General features: G+C 32.6%; 1 protein-coding gene across 1 annotated transcript in view; it reads right to left on the bottom strand.

The window, feature by feature from the left end:
• The window catches only part of Vps13D (vacuolar protein sorting 13D), a 144,593-nt gene that overhangs the window by 2,312 nt on the left and 122,948 nt on the right, over positions 1-19,333 (bottom strand). Inside the window, exons 36-41 of the mRNA XM_072538076.1 lie at positions 16,160-16,332; positions 15,781-16,000; positions 10,394-10,679; positions 9,293-9,494; positions 3,641-3,760; positions 3,440-3,583 (exon numbers count right to left, since the gene is read on the bottom strand). Of these exons, the coding sequence (XP_072394177.1) occupies positions 3,440-3,583; positions 3,641-3,760; positions 9,293-9,494; positions 10,394-10,679; positions 15,781-16,000; positions 16,160-16,332 (1,145 nt within the window). The remainder of the gene's footprint in view (positions 1-3,439; positions 3,584-3,640; positions 3,761-9,292; positions 9,495-10,393; positions 10,680-15,780; positions 16,001-16,159; positions 16,333-19,333) is intronic.

Here is a 19,333-nt window from a genome sequence, read left to right as displayed (position 1 = left end):
AATTTGTCATAAATTTAGTCTTACTACTGTACTGATGTTCATTTTTAGAGCTATTGTTAAAGATACGTTTTCTAATTTTTGTAGCATTTGTTGTGTTTCACACAGATATTTTTATTCCTCTATTTTCTCACTTTAGCATTTTAAAGGCGTATTCGAGGACCGTTATAAATAATTTAGGTGAGAGAGTATCGCCCTGTCTTACACCTCACTTTATATGAATTTCTCATGTGGTATCATGTAGTTTTACACGCATTGTGGCGTTCGTTTTGGTACAATGTTTGTACTAACTTTGTAAGCCGGTAGTCTATTCTACTTTTGTTTAGAGCAGTTATAATGCTGTCTAATTCCACGGTCTCGAAGGCTTTGTGAAAGTCTATGCAGATAAGTACCAATGATCTATTATATTCTATCAATTTTTCTATCAAGGTTATTACTGTTTGTAAGTGATCGTTTTGTTCCGAATTTTGAGCGGAAGCAACTTGTTCTGGCAGCTGGTAGAAATCCAACTTGTTTTCTAGTCTTGTCGTAATTATTCGGGTAAACATTTTATATGTGGTTCATTGTCTCCTTGTCTCCTTTCTTGTGTAGTAAAATTGTTACTGCATTGTTCTATGTGTCCGGTATGCAACAATCTGTTAGACAAAGATTAAACAAAATTTTTATTTGGTTGAGAAGGGCACGTCCGCCCATCTTTATAGCTTCTATTACGACTCCATCTTTTCCTGGTGCTTTGTTGTTTTTCCTCTTTTTTATTGCGTCTTGGATTTCGCTTAGTGTGATCTCTGGCATGAGCTCTGAACCCTGGTTGATAACTTTGCGTGATGCGGCGGCTTTCAAGTTCTTTTGGTCTTCTCTTTGACTTTATATAGTTCTTGATAGAAGTCTTCAACTATGTGTAGTAGTTTTTCTCTATTTGATATGGAGACTCCTTCTTTATTTAGTTTGTGTATTTCACATTTTCCATTGTTTAGCCGTCTTCTCAGGACTTTCAGACTTTTATTCTCTTCTAATTCTTTCGTTTCCTTTGATTTCTCTTCTAGTTTACATTAGTTGCTTTATTTCAATGGTTATTTTTTCGTCTTGGCGTCTTTTAGGACAGCATTTTACTTGAGCCTCTCGAATAGCTTCTACGATATTTTCGTTTAGGGTATTTACATTATTTATGCATTCATTTTGTTGTAGGATTTTATTGATATTGTCTTGGTATTCATTTAAATTCGTTAGGTCATTCCATATCGGGTTGGCTTTCTTCCCAATCATTTTGGATCTTTCTGTTATTAAGTCTAATTTTAGTTTGGCTCTTACCATTCTATGATCGCTGCCTGTGGTAAAGCTATTAAGGACTGTGAAATCGTTGAATATATGTTTTTTGTCACTGATTATGTAGTCTATCTCGTTTCGATCTTGCCATCTGGGCTTTTTCACTTCCATCTTGTGGTCTTTTTTAGAGAAGAAACTATTCATCTGGTACTCATCTGCCGTTGAGATATCATCGTAGAATTCTTCAATCTTCTTATCAGGATGGTCCGTTTTTGGAGCATATAGTTGAATAATCTATATTTTATACCTTCGGTTTAGCTTTACGGTTAAATAGGCTACTCTTGTGGATACGCTTCATGTAATTACTATGTTATCTGCAAGTCTTTTGTGTATAAAGAAACCGACTCCCCCGATTGATTCGGTTTCATTACCTATACTGTAAAATATATGCCCTGATTTTAGTGTTGTCAGGTTTTCTCCATGTCGCCTTTCTTCACTGACTCCAATGATATCCCATTTTACTTTTGTCATCTCGATTTCCATTTCGGTGACTTTTTCTTCAGATAATAATGTTCTGGCATTGTAGATACAGATAAAGAGTGTTAAAGGTTTTTTCGTCTTTCGCGTCATCAGTTTTTTGTCCTTCAATTTTACCTTGCAAAATGCATTGAAGTGACTCGTATCTGCCTTGATTTCTCATTATATGTCGCAAGTACTGCAGCTTACGGCTCTTTACGATGTTGACCAAATCCGCAGTTGTGTTCATCCTCCGCAGTACTTCTTCATTGGTAACTTTGTCTGTCCATGGTATCTTCAGGATCCTTCTGTATGACCATAGCTCAAAAGCCTGAAGTTTTGATAGAGTTTCGGCCTTCAATGTCCACGTTTCCACTCCGTACAGAAGCACTGAGTACACATAACATTTAAGGAGCCTTAATGTGATGGTCATGGTCATGGCTCTTGAACACAGAACTCATAGTCAAGAATGCACTTTTTGCCTTTTCGATGCGACATTTAATCTCTTGGGTATTGTCCCACGACTCATTAATTATAGTTCCCAAGTAGTTGCATTGTGAGATACGTTCAATTCTCATTTGATTCACATACAGATTTGCTCCAGTTATGTTTTGCTTGCTGATGATCATTAGCTTGGTTTTACTGGTGTTTATATCCAGTCCATATTTTCTACTAACATTTTACTACATACACAACCACATTAATTGGTCAATTGATCAGTATTCCAATGACTTAAAACGACTATTCATATTAAATAAGAATAGACATTTTCTTTTAAACTAATACAGCTCATGAACGGTAGAATATTTCAATTGCTAATAACTAAAGTAAAATTACACCATCATATACTAATTATTTTATAAAAGATTTAGTAAAAAATCTTCTATAAAAGGTATTGTTACGACAGATCTGTGAGATTTATTTCTTATAGAAAAAATCCTTTGATGAAAAAGAAGAAGTAATGAAGACGTCTAGAATTTTCGAGATGTCATCGAAAATTCCTGAAATGTCTAGTGAAGTATGGAAAGTTATAAAATATATATAAACAGATGTTGTTGATAGTTTGTAACAATAGTATATTGAGTTTTGAAGTGTATAGTTGTCATTGTATTAAGTAAATAAGTTGGCGTTGAATAAAGTTATTTTCAAGAAGTTTAATAGTATATTTATTTAAAAAAAAAACATTTGGGGCTAAATCACAGAACGTTTTCGGAATAAATATTCTATCTTCAGTGCTGCTACAAAGGTATACATGTTTAAAGCTAATAAATACATGGGTGAAAATCCTGTAAATATAAATTGATATTAAATTACATGATTTAATCGTAACGTAAACTCCCACGTTGGTCGGGAGACGTAGGCAACTATATGTTGTCATGAAGTGAATCTGCTTAAATTTTAAACATCTTATAAAATTTTCAGTAATCATGAAATTTAATATCAATGTAATAACATTTAAAGGATGTTCGCCCATGTATTTAGTGGCTTTAAACACGTATACCTTTGTAGCAGCACTGAAGATGGAATATTTATTCCGAAAACGTTCTTTGATTTAACTCAATAAGGTTTTTTTTTAATAAATATACCTTATATATAAGATTTTTTACTAATGTTTTTGTAATCGAGGAAATTAATTTTTCCTTGTGGATTTTAATTATTTTACCTTAAGTGGCATTCTATCACAGACGTAAGCTCAGGAGTTTTGGTACTCGTCACTATCCTTAAAATTTTATTTGATACTATGCACATCAAATCTTCAGAGGCACTTCCTAAAATCTCATATGCAACCAGCTGCTCGTTATAATTCCTACAAAAAAAAATTTTATAATAAAAAATTCGTAGCAAGTTCTAACAAATTACTTACTTATTATTTACCCTATAAAGATATTCTTGGCCTTGGCTTTGCTTGGAATTGAATTTTGGCAATAGTTCTCCCGGCCCAAAAACGCATCTTGGTAGTCGACTCCTTCGAGGCATAAGCTTACTACAATTAATAATTACAAATCAAAAATGTGTATTTAGGATAAAAAATCGAACAAAGCAAAATATCTATAACCTAAAAATAATTTTTTGTATGAGTAACTATCCTATTCTAAAACTTATTTTACAGTTTTAAATCAATTTTGATGTCTTGCTATGTTTTCTCAATTGTTTGTTGTCTTTTTAACTTTCTTATACTTATCCACCCTATTTAATACAAATTAACTACAATTTTAATTCAAAATACGTTAATTTTGACTTTTCGATTTCCGCTTTTAAAATCGAAACGTCAAGATTAACGTATTTTCAATTATAATTGTGGTTAATTTCAATTAAATATAGTAGATAACAAAATTGCTACAAAAAATACTCTCAGAACCTTTTCCTATCCACGTATCATATCTCCATATTATTTATATCTTCTTCCACTTCTTCCATCGTACCTTCTTGGATCCGTATATTGCTATTTTAATTGATGGTATCCATTCAGTTATCACTGTTACAGTGTTTGTACTTTCTCTTGTTAATATGCTCAATATAAGGGCATACCAACTTTTTGAAGTTATACTTCAATACGCGCGTTCGACGTTGGAAATTTGTACGGGAGTAAATCGGCAAAATCATTACATATGAAGGATATAGGTAAGAGAGAGACAGAAGATATATTTTTTCTTTGTTTCTCTGTTGAGAATGTATGACCGAGAACTGTCAATTTTGAAATAAATTACTGTTATGGCTAATTTTCAATTTTTTTGGGTGTTTTGTTCATACGCTGGTATACGTGAGTTCGAATCCCAATACGAATTTCCTTTTTTATTTTTGAAATATTTAAAAACCCCATGTTAATCTTATTAAATATATGTAATATACCCAAAAATGCGAAATTTTAAAATAAAATGAAAATTTACACAATTAATCCGAGTTGTTGGTTTTTTATTTTTATCTTCCACAAACATTTTTTGAAGTTATACTTCTATACGCGCGTTCGACGTTGGAAATTTGTACGGGAGTGAATCAGCAAAATCATTACATATGCAAGATATAGGTAAGAGAGAAACAGAAGATATAGTTTGTCTCTCTTTCTCTCTCGAGAATAAAACTGTTCCTTTTGTAAATATATTTAATATTTATTAATTTTATTATTAATATTATTATCACGGTAAATTAAACATATGCGTAAGTAAGTCATGTATATTGTTATTTTTAAATACTTATGAATATTGCGTATTATTATATTGAATTATGTTGCAGTGTATTGTATTGTATTTTTATATTAATAACAAAATAAACAATGAATTTTACTGCAGTAATTTTTTTTTGCATTCGACTCCTTTCATACATATTATATGAAAATAAAAATATACATTTTCATCAAAATATTGATTCAATCCTTCATTTACTATACTCCTATTACAGGTCAAATGTTGTTTATATACAGCAAACGATGCACCATATAACTATATTCCTAATTCTATTTCTCTTTCTGCTCTCTCTTACCTATAGCATTACTTATGTAATGATTGTGCAGATTGACTCCCATATAAATTTGTAACGGCGAACGCGTGTATAGAAGTACAACTTCTACCGGCAGTCCTACTGGACTGCCACACCCGTTTTTATCTATGCTTTTAATACTATTAGCTCGATTAAATAAAATTTCTCTGGGGACTATGATAAATCCAGGTGTCTGGATTTTTTTAAATTATTCTAGGCCTATATAAAGAAAACCTACACGTTTTTTGCAGAGATAGATTTTGGGTGTCTTTTTTCAAAAGCTTAATATTTGAGGTAAAATTATTTTCCGATGACACAAACAGTAATTGGCGCTAACACTGAGATATAATGCAATCCTATATATATATATATATATATATATATATATATATATATATATATATATATATATATACAAACAACACAGTTTATTAGGGCTGCAGTCAGTAGGTTTGGCCGGGATGTTATAAAAACACTCTTCTGACTTTTGGTCGAGCTTTCGGAATTCTTTTATTCCTTCTTCAAGACATAGTCGTTGAGATTATTTTTGCAAAGCTACGACACTCAACATTAAAAACACACATATAAAATATAACATTTAAAATAATGGACAATATACATTTTAAAATTTAGTTGGAAAGTTAAAATTTTGTTATAATCTATTTCTAATGAGTGTAGAGTAATAAAATCTCATGAAGTATTCAAAAGCGCTACAGGGTAATCCGTCAATAATCCGTCAATAAATTCCGTCCGCATTGCAAAATTCTGTCGTTTCATAAAGAGCAGGTAGGTATCACCCTGTTTTAAGGGATTAGTCCATTGTTATCGACAGATAAACACTGAGCCAGAGGCGCGCTAGTGGGTTAATTGACAAAAGAATATGCATTCTTAAAAATCATATTAAAGGAAATAAAAATGTAATACAGCAGAACAGTGTTATTAAAAAAATATAAAATGTAACAATAAAATATATACGAACCGAAATCGGGAAATACTCACAAACACACACGAATGAACTTTACATATTGAAACACTTGTGGGGAGTTTAAATCAATTTATTCACAAAAACTACAAAAACTTTACTGGATACGTTATTACAATTCTACATCACTATTATAGTCTTCATCCGAAGAACTGTCATCATCCCCTGGTGTTATAATTATAGGGTCAACCACCTGATCGACCAAGTTGTCCAGTTCCCACATTTTATCTTCCTCTTTTAAAACATGCTGGATTGCTTTTTGCCAGTTTTCTGATGTGATTTCCATAATGGCTTGATCAAACAATACCTTGACATCTTTCATTTTAAATGTGGTATTGTGCCTTGCAACATATCCTTTAACTTGTGCCCATATAAGTTCTATGGGATTTAATTCGCAATGATATGGCGGTAGGCGTAGCACAGTTACTTTATACTTTTCTGCTACATCTTCTACGGCATATTTTATGAAGCGAGATTTATGTTGTTTTACTACGGCTAGTAGTTCCTTCTTTATTGAATTCGTCTCAAACTGAATACCTTTATTTGACAGCCAGTTAATAATTTCTTGCTTTCTCCAAGCTGAAGTTGGTACCTTCTCTATGCGCCTTGAATGGTAGCTTGCATTATCCATAACCACGACCGAATCAGCTGGAAGAAATTTTAACATTTCCCCGAAGTAGTCTTCGAAGACATCCGAATTCATGTCCTCATGATAATCTCCCGTCCGACACGACTCAAAGCTTAACAAACCTTTTAAAAATCCTTCTTCGCTTCCAATGTGAGCAATTATAAGCCTCTTCCCTTTTCCCGAAGGCACTTTAATACCCGTCGAAAGGCCTTCTATGAAAGCTTGGCGAGCACTTGTTACATTTTTATCTTGCCACATTTTTTGGACTATATAACCTTCGTTTATCCACGTCTCATCAAGATAAAAAATTTTCTTGTGCTCTCTGCGGTACTGTTTTATAGTTCTCAAATATTTTCGTCTCCAGCAAATGATTTCATCACTTTCCAGTAATAGTGCCTTTCGATTGTGCTTTTCCCAGGAAAAATTCATACTTTTTAAAGTTTTCCATAAAAGTTTTCTGGATATCAAAGGAATATCGTTATCTTGGCTTATCTCCATTAGTATTTTGTCAAGGGTGGGTATTTCCTTTTTAAAATAAAACGAATGAACTTTTCTTCGAATGTCACGTTTGGTGTCTTCACCTAAGATTTTTATTGGTCTTCCTGATTTTCTCTTGCATGGACTTAACTGGCCTGATATCTTTCTTTCTCGCAATAATTTAAAAATCGTGGACTGTCCAATTCCAGTCATTCGGGCACATCGCTCAACACTTTCTTGCACAGACAAACTAGGGTGATCGTGTTTTATGCAATCATATACATTTAAAATTATAACTTTTTCACTAACAGATAGCGGAGAATTTTTTACACCTCTTTTCTTTGGAGTAAATGTCGCCATTTTATAACTTTTTCACTATTTCTATATCACAATATTACTGTACGTTTAATTGGTGTAGCAACAATTACTAACTCGAATGTCGAATGTCGAATGATAATAATAAAATAAAAGAGGGATTATAATGAAAGTGTAAGTAAAACCTCATTACGCGTTATTAGTCTTCATGTTGATTTATTTTAGTTCTTAGTAATATTAGGAGGTGCGTCATACCCTTATCAGTTTCTTCTAATGCTTTTATTCGTTCAGTAAGGAAGTGAATTTGTTTTTATAAATAAAAATGTAATTAGCTTTAATGACCATATAATGGAATACGAGTTTGAAGAATAAGTTAATCGAAAAATTAAATAAAATTGGTTATCACAAAATATCCAAAATATGATATTTTGAGGTACATCAATTTTTGACGACGAAGTTGACATCCGTCCATTTGCCTACGCCCATGACGACACCGAAATTCAGGCAAATTTTATGACACTTCATGATTTATTACTCTACACTCATTTGAAACCAATTATAGTAACATATTTTAATGGTGTGTTTGCCTGTCAAACACACCATGAAAATCTTTTCCTATACCTTTTTAGTTGTTGCTCAGTCATAGAGATCTTTCACAATCTTAACACACTCACCGAGAATTTTCTCTATATTCAACATGCTTTATTAATATCAATGAATATTATAAAACGCAAACAAAAAAATCTTTTAATAACAATTAATAAATAAGATTGTTATCATTTGTAATAAATGATAAATCAAGTCTCAAAGGATATAGAAAACACCAACCCCTCTCTTTTCAGAAATAGACCAAGAATTTAGAAGGTTTCTGAATTAATATGCAGATGAGAATTAACCACAATTATGGGATTAAAATATTTTATTGGCGTTTCGACCTCCATGCTGGTAAAAGTTATAAAGTAATTTGAAAATAGCAGGTTCCTTGGCGCTCATCTCCTTGTAAGTGGTTATTAGGTACTTAGATTGAGCCACAGTCCAGCCACAAATGTCCTAGTATAAAATAAAAATTGGAACTACGACTTTGAGTTGGAATTTGGAAGTTAATCGATCGGCCCATAGATAAATAGTACGACGATAGAAAGGGCTCTCATGACTTGGTCTTAATACTTTCATATTCTTCTTTTGTGGCTGCCTAGTGTCTGGAGTTCTTGGTTGTATATTTTCGAGTCTCCTGTTGTCTCGTCTCTACAAGGTCCAAAAAATGTCCGTAGGATCTTTCGTTCTAATACTACGAATTTTGTTGTTTCACGCTGGTTCACAGTTCGATTATAGCTATTAACTATTATTTGGAATAAGCCACAATTTTATTTTAATATAAATTTATTTTGGCGTTTCAATTTTCACTTTGGAAATCGTTCTCAAGACACAAAATATTAATGAATTAATAGATTATAGCTAGATTATAGTTTTATATACCCACCCAAATTTAGTTAAACCTATCCATGATAGAGAATTGAGCATGTAATTCTTTCATTACGGAAATCAAAGTTCATTACGGAAGAAATATAATAAAAAAAACAATCTAAGATATTTATGATAGCAAAGTATCTTGATATGAATCTAACGATCATACTACTTACCTTCTACTTGAATCTCTTACAGCCCTTGCAGTTTCTGAGGCAAAATCTAACACTCCTACTATAGGTTTTGTTACTGCTCCTACTACGCCCTTTCCCAAGCCAGAAATGACACCTTGAATTCCATCATTTGAAGCACCTTCATAGACTTGTTTAAATATTCCGGTAGCACCTCCCAAAATTCCAAAGCCTAATCCTTTGAATCCTGAAAATTGAATGTTTAACTGATGAAACTGATGAAATTAAAATGTTTTCTATTGTCTTGTCTATTAACTTATGTCATTAACTTTATAAAAGCTTTATAAAAGAAGAAATTAAAGTCAAGTAAAAAAAGGTCAAGTTTCCTTTCTATTCCATCTGTATTCTACAAGTTTAAATTTAAAATCAACCACAAGATGAGCAGCCACTCCTCGCTTGTCATATTGTATTTAAGTTACAATTTTAATTTTTAGTGCGTGAAGTGGGTTAAATATTTGAAAAAAAATAAGAGTATTAATCAATTGGGTCAAAATATCGAAGATAATGTAAAAACTTTATTATAAAAATAAAAATATAAAATAATGAAAACAAAAAAATACCCCAGAGTGTACATGTCTGATGTCTGACCGAGCTGAAGTGGGACAACAGGACCATTTTCTGTAGGTTTTTAGTAGGAATTAGATTTATTTTAATTACATTTTATTAGCAAAACAATTCTTTGATATTTCGTAACTTAACTAAAAACTATAATTTCTCATTTTTCGTATTTTTTTATTTATGACAATTTATACACTTTTTTGGGTAGTTTCACAAATGTACTCGTAGCAATACTGCATAATAGATATTTAAATGTACCTTATGTCTATATACTTGCGGTTCTACTCATTGACGTATTTATTATTATTATTGTATGAGTGTCGATATGTCGTATATTAACAGTCGAAAGAGTAATAGACGCTTGACACTGTATCAATCTTCTCTGTATGAGAATTTTCTTACGCTGTGTTGGTGTTGAAATTTGTCATAAGTATCACTACCAGTTCTACTGTATCAATACAATTGATACACTGACACACAAAATGAATATATAAAAAGTATGTATATTAAAAGTTACAAAAGTCTCACCTGCTAAAATATGATCTGAGCTTTTACCACCGTGAACCGTTCTAATTTTTTGCCTCATTTCTTCATGGGAGTCATCCATGGCTACTCTTCCGAGTCCATCAGATAGGGATTCAGTTATTTTAGCTGCTGAATTGGACATGCCGTGTGTGACGTTTTTCACTAAGGATCCCACGTTTCCCTCATAAAGAACCCCCGATATTCCTTCTGAGAAGTCCTTCACCAAACCTAGAGGATTTCCTATAAAGTCCACTGACCCGATTATAATACCAGCTTGCCACATCAGCCCCTACAAAAATAAGATTATTATGTCATAAGTACAAATATATATAAAATTTATCATGTTTAAAAGTCTGATCTTGCAAGATGATTCAATTAGTCACTGTCGGTATGAAGCAACCACATTGTAGCTAATAATGTAGCCTACTGGGCAAATATTTCAGTCCAAAAGCAAACAAAAAGGTTATTACAACCTTCTGCTCGCCACATAAAAATACTATTGGGGGTTCAGAAGATCGAACTTATAGTAAAATGGACAGCAATATGAAGATTTTGCAAAAATACAGAAAAAGCGGTCGAACATATATTCTATAACTACAGGGCAATTGTTTACCAATACCATAAGTGCCTGGACCATATATACAGAAACGCTACCTATGAAAAGATCTTGTATTGATTGGCATTTAAAATGTGTCTGTCCCAAACCAATCGAATCGAGTGAATATTCAAATTAGAAACTGTCTTTCCATAGGCAAACAATATCTTAATGCTCTCTAGATATGTAATTTTAAAGTCGTCTACGACCGGATTTATAGCATAGACAAGTTTTAAGAAATCACAACTTAAATCAAGTATATGTGCAGCTATTTATAACACAGTACGTTAAGTTTTAAATTAGATATACACACTTTAAATGGCAACATTGCTCGCCGTCGACTTTCCACGACCTCCGTTGCCCCGTCGACAATAATTTGTCATTATACAGTGGTTGTTATATACAGACCAATTCCTTGCGTACTGTCAGTTTATAATATTGTTAAAAATTTTGAGAGTTGTTATTGCCTCAAAAATGTCCCGCTCAAGAAATGTCACCAGAAAAAGTTGGGGAAAAAGAATACCGGGATACACAAATTTAGACAATAATCGAGGCAGATTTAACACGTTCAAGTAGAAGCGTTGCTAGAGAGTTAGATGTTAGCAATGTTAATGTAACGAAAGTATGGAAAGAGCACGGTTGCAAGACTTTTAAATATTCGAAAACGCAGCAGCATTATTCAGATCCAGACTCTCGAAGAATCGAGTTTTGTGGAACTCTAATAACGAAGGCTAATGATGAACCCAAGTTTAATAAAACATTTTATTTACTGATGAATTTTCTGTTTCGTTAGTAGGAAACAATCCTTCCATTACGAGATATTATACAACGTCGTCAACGTCAAAGAACTATTGAGAACAGTCAAAAGAAGAAAAACCAGTTATTTAGGGCATCTGTTGCGCAACGAGAAATACTACATCCCTCAGTTGATAATAAAAGGCAAAATAGAAGGAAAGCGAGGAATTGGAAGAAAAAAAATTGTCCTGGTTACGTAATATCAGAAACTGGACAGGACTTGGATTTGAGGAACTCTTAAGAACAGCTGAAGATAGACAAACGTTTGCCACCATAACCGCTAACCTCCATTGATGGAGACGGCACTTGAAGAAGAAGAATACAACGTCGTCAAAAAGTTAACGTCTCGACTGGTATTTTAGGAGACCACATAATAAGTCCGTTTTTTATTGGTGGCAACTTAAATAGTATAGTATAACTCGATTTAGGATCATGTTCTTCCCGCTATTCTCAATATTTCTGATGTAAATCTGGAGAATGTTGGGTTCCATCAAGACGGCTGTTCACTTTACAACGCTCAAATAATTAGAAAGTACTTGAACAATACTTTCCCGAATCGAGTTATCAGAGGAACAGGCGATATTAAGTAGCCTGCGCTATCTCCAGATCTTACACCAATGGACTTCTTTTTTGGGGACATTTAAAAAGCATTATCGACGATCATCCTGAGGCTAGAGCCCAAAATTTGGATGAATTAAAAAACCGAATAAGAGAAGTCTCCAATTCTCTTACAGCAGAAACTCTTACATCTGCCCGCAGAAGTTTTTATGACAGATTGGTATACTGTTCAGCCATGATTTGAATCATTTCTGAAGGGCATAAAGAATTATTATCTTATTTTATTAGGAATTATTTTTTATTTTCAATAGCAGTATATTTCTTGTTTTATCTTTTTAAAGAAATGCGCATTTATTTTTAATTTAACCACAAAAAATTGTTCACAAAAACCGATACAAATGCACCGCCTTATAAAGGTCAGTGTATTTTTATCGAGTTTATGTTATAAGAAATTAACCTGGTATACGCAAGGAAAATAAAAATCGACGGACGGAGATGCATATCCCATGCGTTGTTATGAGTTACTAAATGGTTTTCTCGTTTTCTGTCTAGGTGTCGGAGGGTATCAGAGAATTAACCTCATACGAGGCAATGTTGCCGATTTTAGCGCTTTATGTAGTTTGCAACATCTAATCCAAACCCTAACCTACTGTGTCTATAAAAATAAATAACATAGCAGGGGTACAATATGGCACAAGGACCTCAGAAATTTTCAGAGTGAATAAAAGATTGACACAGGATTGCTACTTATCCCTAACTCTATTTAAAATATAAATTCAGGAGGCACTAGATACATGGCACAGGAAGTGTAACAGATGGAGCAAGACACTCTGTACATCTTACTATTTGTAAATAATCAAGTAGTTATAGCCAACGATAAGGATGATATCTCATTTATGATACGAAACTTTCATGATAAATTCATTAATTCATTTAATGATTCATTGATAAATTTTCAAAATACTGAATATCTATGCGTTGGAGAATCAGCAGCCTCGAGCGAATATAGTACTTGAAGAAGAATATTCACTCTTCCGATATGCATTTATCCTTGTTTTTGTGCTTCTACACTTCTCATCATTGCCTAATATGTGGTATTGTATGTTGTCTAATTTTGTCCTTCGTTCTGTTTATCAATACTAGTGATGTAACGAATGTCAGTTTTTGAACATTCGCGAATGCGAATATATGCCACCGACATTCGCGAATACGAATAGGAATGCGAATATTCAGTTTTTTTTTAATTTGGCAATTTTAATAGTCTCCGGCACTGCCGGCAGTCTCATTTGCGTGAGGTGTGTAGTTAGATAAGTTCAGATACATTTAGTAATTCAGCAATTTTCAGAACAATTATATAAATCATGTACTGTATTAAGGTCGGTACACATATACGAGCCAAACGGTATGCATGCGGTATGCGAACGCTATATTCGTTAATGTGTACGGCAGAAAAAACCGCTTGCGTACTGTTTCATCGTGACTCGTCGCGAACCAAATTGTTGCGGTTTATTCCACGACTTCAAAGGAAGCTCGTCTTTCAGTTTGGACGGCGCTTACTAGACGCAGCGAACATTTTTATGGTCTCATCAAATCGACATTGTGTGAATGACGTGTTCCTTCCTAGAGAGACGTGAGAAAACAGTATTGTACATATTTTTATTTTTGTTAAACAAGCAAAAACAGAAACATAAATCAGTACCCAAATTATAAATAAAATGAATCATTTCGCACATGTGTGTTCGTTGTTGGTTTGTCGCTTTCCATGGATCGAGATAAGTATGCGATCAGTACGATGTAGAATATTTTTCAAGGATCTGTACGCGTACGATACGTATACCGTTCGGCTCGCATATGTGTACCCACCTTTACATTACAGTGTAGTGCACATTATAATATGTATCTTATTCAGAAAATTGCTGAATTAATAAATTTATCTGATCTTATCTAACTGAAGTCGAACTGTTTATGTTTGTTTGTTTAAACTCTTTACATAAAAACACATAGACTATTTTTAATTTGTAGTTTAATAATAATTCTTAGACTTTTTCAAGATGATTGTCTAAAATTAAAAACTTTTGGATAATAAAAGTTTCAGAGAATAATTTGTGTATCATTTATAGTTTTCTAAGCTTGTAAAATAAAGTGAGTTTTCTTAATAAAAAAAATGAGAAGTGAATGGATTTTTATTTTATTAACCTAATCTTCAAATTTTTTTTTTCTTATACATATTTATATTCGCAAAACATTCGCACAAATTTCGCGAATGCGAAGGCGAATATGCAAAAATATGCGAATATTCGTTACATCACTAATCAATACACGTGAGGTCAATTATAATTATGAATGTAATTTTTGTCGATGTTAAATATCTGTTATTTGTATGTATTTATAATTCAAGTGCGATTTATGTTATATTTATATTTATTTTGTATTATATTTAGAAAATATATTTATCTCTGCCATAAGTAATTTGATTGACATGTCAGTGCTTTTCAATATCAAATCGGCCAAAAAGGGTAAAACAGATACAAAGCACGTGGTGTTCGTGTGTATTAAGGTATAAAAAATGCTTATTAAAAGCTTAAAATTTTTTATTTTAAAGAAGATCTTTTCGGAATTAAATCACCATATTTATTACATATTATATACATTCTACCACCTTTTTAAAATACCAAAAATTGCTATTGATCCTACTACACACAAAACACAATTCTTCACTAAAAACTGCCTATTCACAAACTTAAGCACAATGACTTTTGCTCCTACTACATAATTCCACTTGACATTGACGGGTACTAACTGATTTTTCATACCATCTTTCTATCAGTTAGCCCAAGACTCCAGAACAGATCAGAGGTAATGTAAGTCGATAAAACCTCACCAGCTTGGGGGTCATGTAAGATGCCCCCATTTTCAGTTTTTAATAATCAACAAGTTAACAGTCTATTGCATTTACCTTGATAAATACCATGAGGATTATATTTTAATACGGATGTCCTTCCAATGTTTTTATGTGGCCATATAACGTTTTTAACAACTTTTTATGTAAATAGTAAAAAACCAACGTGTTATTTCTATATATTTAAATTTTAACTTACTTGTTTTTTTAATATTGGTATTTTTACTCTCTCTTTTAGTAAACTGATGATGGAATGATTTAATTCCGAAAAGATCTTCTTTAAAATAAAAAATTTTAAGCTTTTAATAAGCATTTTTTATACCTTAATACACACGAACACCACGTGCTTTGTATTCAACAGGTATACTAGCCACTCCTGGATATCTCCACTTCATGGTTTGTTCCAGTTTCACTTTTAGTAAAACAGATAATATACTTGGAAGTCAATGAATTAATCCAATATATACAATGTAAAATTAAAAAGAAAATAGAATATAATATAGAAATAACTATAAGATATAAAATAAAGAATTTAAAACTTACTGTATTAAAATGCTTAATTATGGTCTGTATTAAAAACTGACTAGTTTCGAACGGATGCTTCCTCTCAAAAGCTTCCAACTCTACAGCAGCATCTTCAAATTTAATTAATGTTAATCCCAGTTTCCTTTTTATGCGTTGTAACTGCTTGGGAAGCTTACTAGCAGTCGTGACGCTCAGTCTTATCTGATCCGGTATCAATTTTATGATTCCAAAGTAGTACCTAAAACACAAGCAACCTTTATTTTAGAAGAGATTTTATTTGTTAGATATTTACTATATAACCGGGTGAATTAATTTTAATTTGATAAGGTTCTAGGATTGTCTAATTGTCAAAATAATAAAAAAATGGATGTCAAAAAGTATAACAAAATTGAATTACCTCTTAGCATTAGCAGCAGATGTTTCAGACAACAAAGTCTGGATTTCACCATCATCTTGATCTTTACTCACAATTTCTTCAGTTTGAGAGTGAATTCCCAGAAACTCACAAAATTTTAAAAGTAGAACTTCCTCAATAATTAATGTAATCTTTTTTAATCTGATGATTAGATACTACAACAAAATAAGTACATTTAAGTTAAACAATAACACTACATTATAGTTTATTCGTCTTCCGGGTTTGGACCGTGTCATTTGTGAGTGACCCAAAAGTGGGTTCATCTCGACGTTTCGCTACAATTGTATGTAGCTTCTTCAGGAGAACAAAAAAGAAAAGAAAAAGAGACAAAAGACAGGAAGATGGGTAGTTAGCAACGGTAACTCAGTTACTCAACGCAACCAGAGGCGAATACTAACTACCAAGATGGGCATTTGGTCACAGTAACTCAACTACTCAACGCAGCCAGAGGTGAAAACCAAATGCCAGGACAGGGATTCACGTCCAACAGCTCAGAACACTAACGCGTCGAGAGGCAGGGAGTGAGAGGATTCACTGAGTTACCGTTGCTAACTACCCATCTTCCTGTCTTTTGTCTCTTTTTCTTTTTTGTTCTCCTGAAGAAGCTACATACAATTGTAGCGAAACGTCGAAATGAACCCACTTTTGGGTCACTCACAAATGACACGGTCCAAACCCGGAAGACGAATAAACTATAATTCTGACTCTGGCCGTGGAAGCCTACGATTTCAAATAACACTACAATAAAGACACAATCTCCTCCACCAAATAAAAGTTTTAAAAAGATTTATTTCCAGGCATTCAATAATATTTTTATTTTATGGTGTTTATTTATATCATTATCAATATCATATTTTAATAGCTTATCTTAGTGTTCTGGTCTTATAGCGAGGATAACTACAATTTGTTTGCAATATCTGTTTCTTTCTCTAGCTTATTTTGTGCTCATGTAATCCCACGAATACCCGTCGTTTGTTCTAATTTGTGACCATAATTTTTCTATAGAATGATATCCTTGGAAATTCTTAATGTCAATTATATTGTTAGCATTATTCTAATATAATACTCGTATACTTTCAAGGACACTTGTTTTTGTGTTCTTAGTTATATTCGTCTCTTCTTAATGGGCATGTATCTTCGACTTACTGCCAAAACCAGCTAACTCCAATTTTCAAACTTTTTAGAAATCTACGTTTTAAACTTTAATTTGAAATAAAAATTCATTTTTTAATTTAATAACTTTAAAATATTAAAGTAGATAACATTGCAAACGAAAAACTTTGTACAAAAATGTTAAAATGAAGTGTAAATTAAAAAAAGTATGAAAAACAATTTTTTGCGGCACTTGTCTGGTTTTGGCTGTACAAACTTAGGTCATCATTCAAGTCACTGTAAACATCACTGTCCTAAATATCAGGCTCAGGTATACCTTCAAGGTCGGTAACGATTTATAATACTGATGAAACTCATCTGGGATGATTCCTGATTGGCAGAGCTTTAACAGATCCTGTTTCTTTTTTTTAACTGAAACCTAGGTTTGGGTCTTTTTAAGTCTATTTCGCTCAGGTCAACAGGACCACCTTTACCAAACTTTAGTCATAACGTACCTTTACAATACAATGCCTGGTTTGTATTTTAAATATTTCATGCATTTTGTTTTTAGCCACATAACTTTTTCTCCATTATTTGTATTTTTGTAAAATTTTTCATTATTAGTTTTGACAGCGCTTCTAAGTAAAAAAAGTGATAATTGAGTTCTACAATATAAGGTTTCTTACTAGATCTATACGTCTTTGCCGTATGGAAAATATTAAGCCAGTAATGCAGGGTGTCAACTTGAACATATGTACTTTTGCGTATTTTCAATAGCGTGCTATCTACCTCCATGTCCCCTTTAAAGATATATCTGTTCTATCATAGATAAGTTACAATTCGCTTGCACTAAATACATCTTCTTCTTCTTCTTTGTCTTTATAAGCAATTCTGCTTGTTCTCTATTGGTCTCAATACTTCTTCTGCAGTTTTGTTGGGTGGATCGAGTAGCTCGACAGAACTGTTGCCGGTTCCAAGCCAGGATAAAGGAGAAGGGGGTCTACAGCCAGGTTAGCACCCTACTGATAGGCTTTAAAACCATACAGCTCATAGAAACACTAAATACATAAGCAAGGCAATTCAGTTACAGCTGTGGATAATTTATCGATATATCTTAATAGGCATGTACCGATTTCCAACCTTTCTCTTTTTCAATTAAGCTCGGTCCCATAATACCCTCATACAATCTACAATAAGTAATTTAAGATTAATTAATAGGACTGTTTCATAACTTTATTTTTTATGGAGCATGAATTACGCAGGGAATGATCCAAGAAAAAAGAAGCATAGGGAGACGTATAAGATCATGGCTGCGCAACCGGAGAGAATAGTACGAATGTATATCAAATGAACTTTTCAGAGCAGCCGTCTCTGAAGTCCAAATAGTTATGGTGATTGCAGACCCTCGTCGCGGAGATGGTACTAATAAGATAAATAAATAAAAAGTTCACCAACGCTATCATAAAATAAGTCACACTAAAGCGAAAATAACCTAACTGGCACTTGTCCTGTTTTGGCAGAACTAAAAGATTGTAAATAACAAAATATTATTTTATTTTAATATACAACTGCACATATCTGTTTTTCTCTGACTAAAAGTGTCATTATTGGAGTTAGTTTTTTTAACCCCTTCTGTTTCCCACATTTAAAATCTGTTTGGACTTGTCTGATTTTGTCAGTGCATTCTTTGAGAATTTTTAAGTCCAAATGGGTAATTAACTATAAATCGACAAAAAGTGGAGTTATCTGGTTTTGGCAGTAATCGACGATATATTTTATGACAAACCTAATTTAGGCCTTGTATATTTAGATTTCAGGTTGTTTTGTTTGTTGCGTTGATACCTTTTAATAGACACTTTATTAACTTTAAATATTTCCAAGATAATGCACAGAATAAGATAATTGTTATATTTTAGTGCTTTCTTTATAAATTGTAGACTATTGCTAACATATATTAAATGTTTTTTTGTTTTTTGGAATGTACACAACTTAAGATCATGAAAAAAAGCGTTTTATTCTAGATTCATCTGTCTAATGATGTGTTTGGAAAGCTGTATGGCCATC

The sequence above is a fragment of the Diabrotica undecimpunctata genome, chromosome 7, assembly GCF_040954645.1.
Source record: "Diabrotica undecimpunctata isolate CICGRU chromosome 7, icDiaUnde3, whole genome shotgun sequence".
In the NCBI taxonomy this organism is placed as follows: domain Eukaryota; kingdom Metazoa; phylum Arthropoda; class Insecta; order Coleoptera; family Chrysomelidae; genus Diabrotica; species Diabrotica undecimpunctata.
Note: the sequence above shows the minus strand (reverse complement) of the source record. Positions and strands in the feature narration are given on the sequence as shown.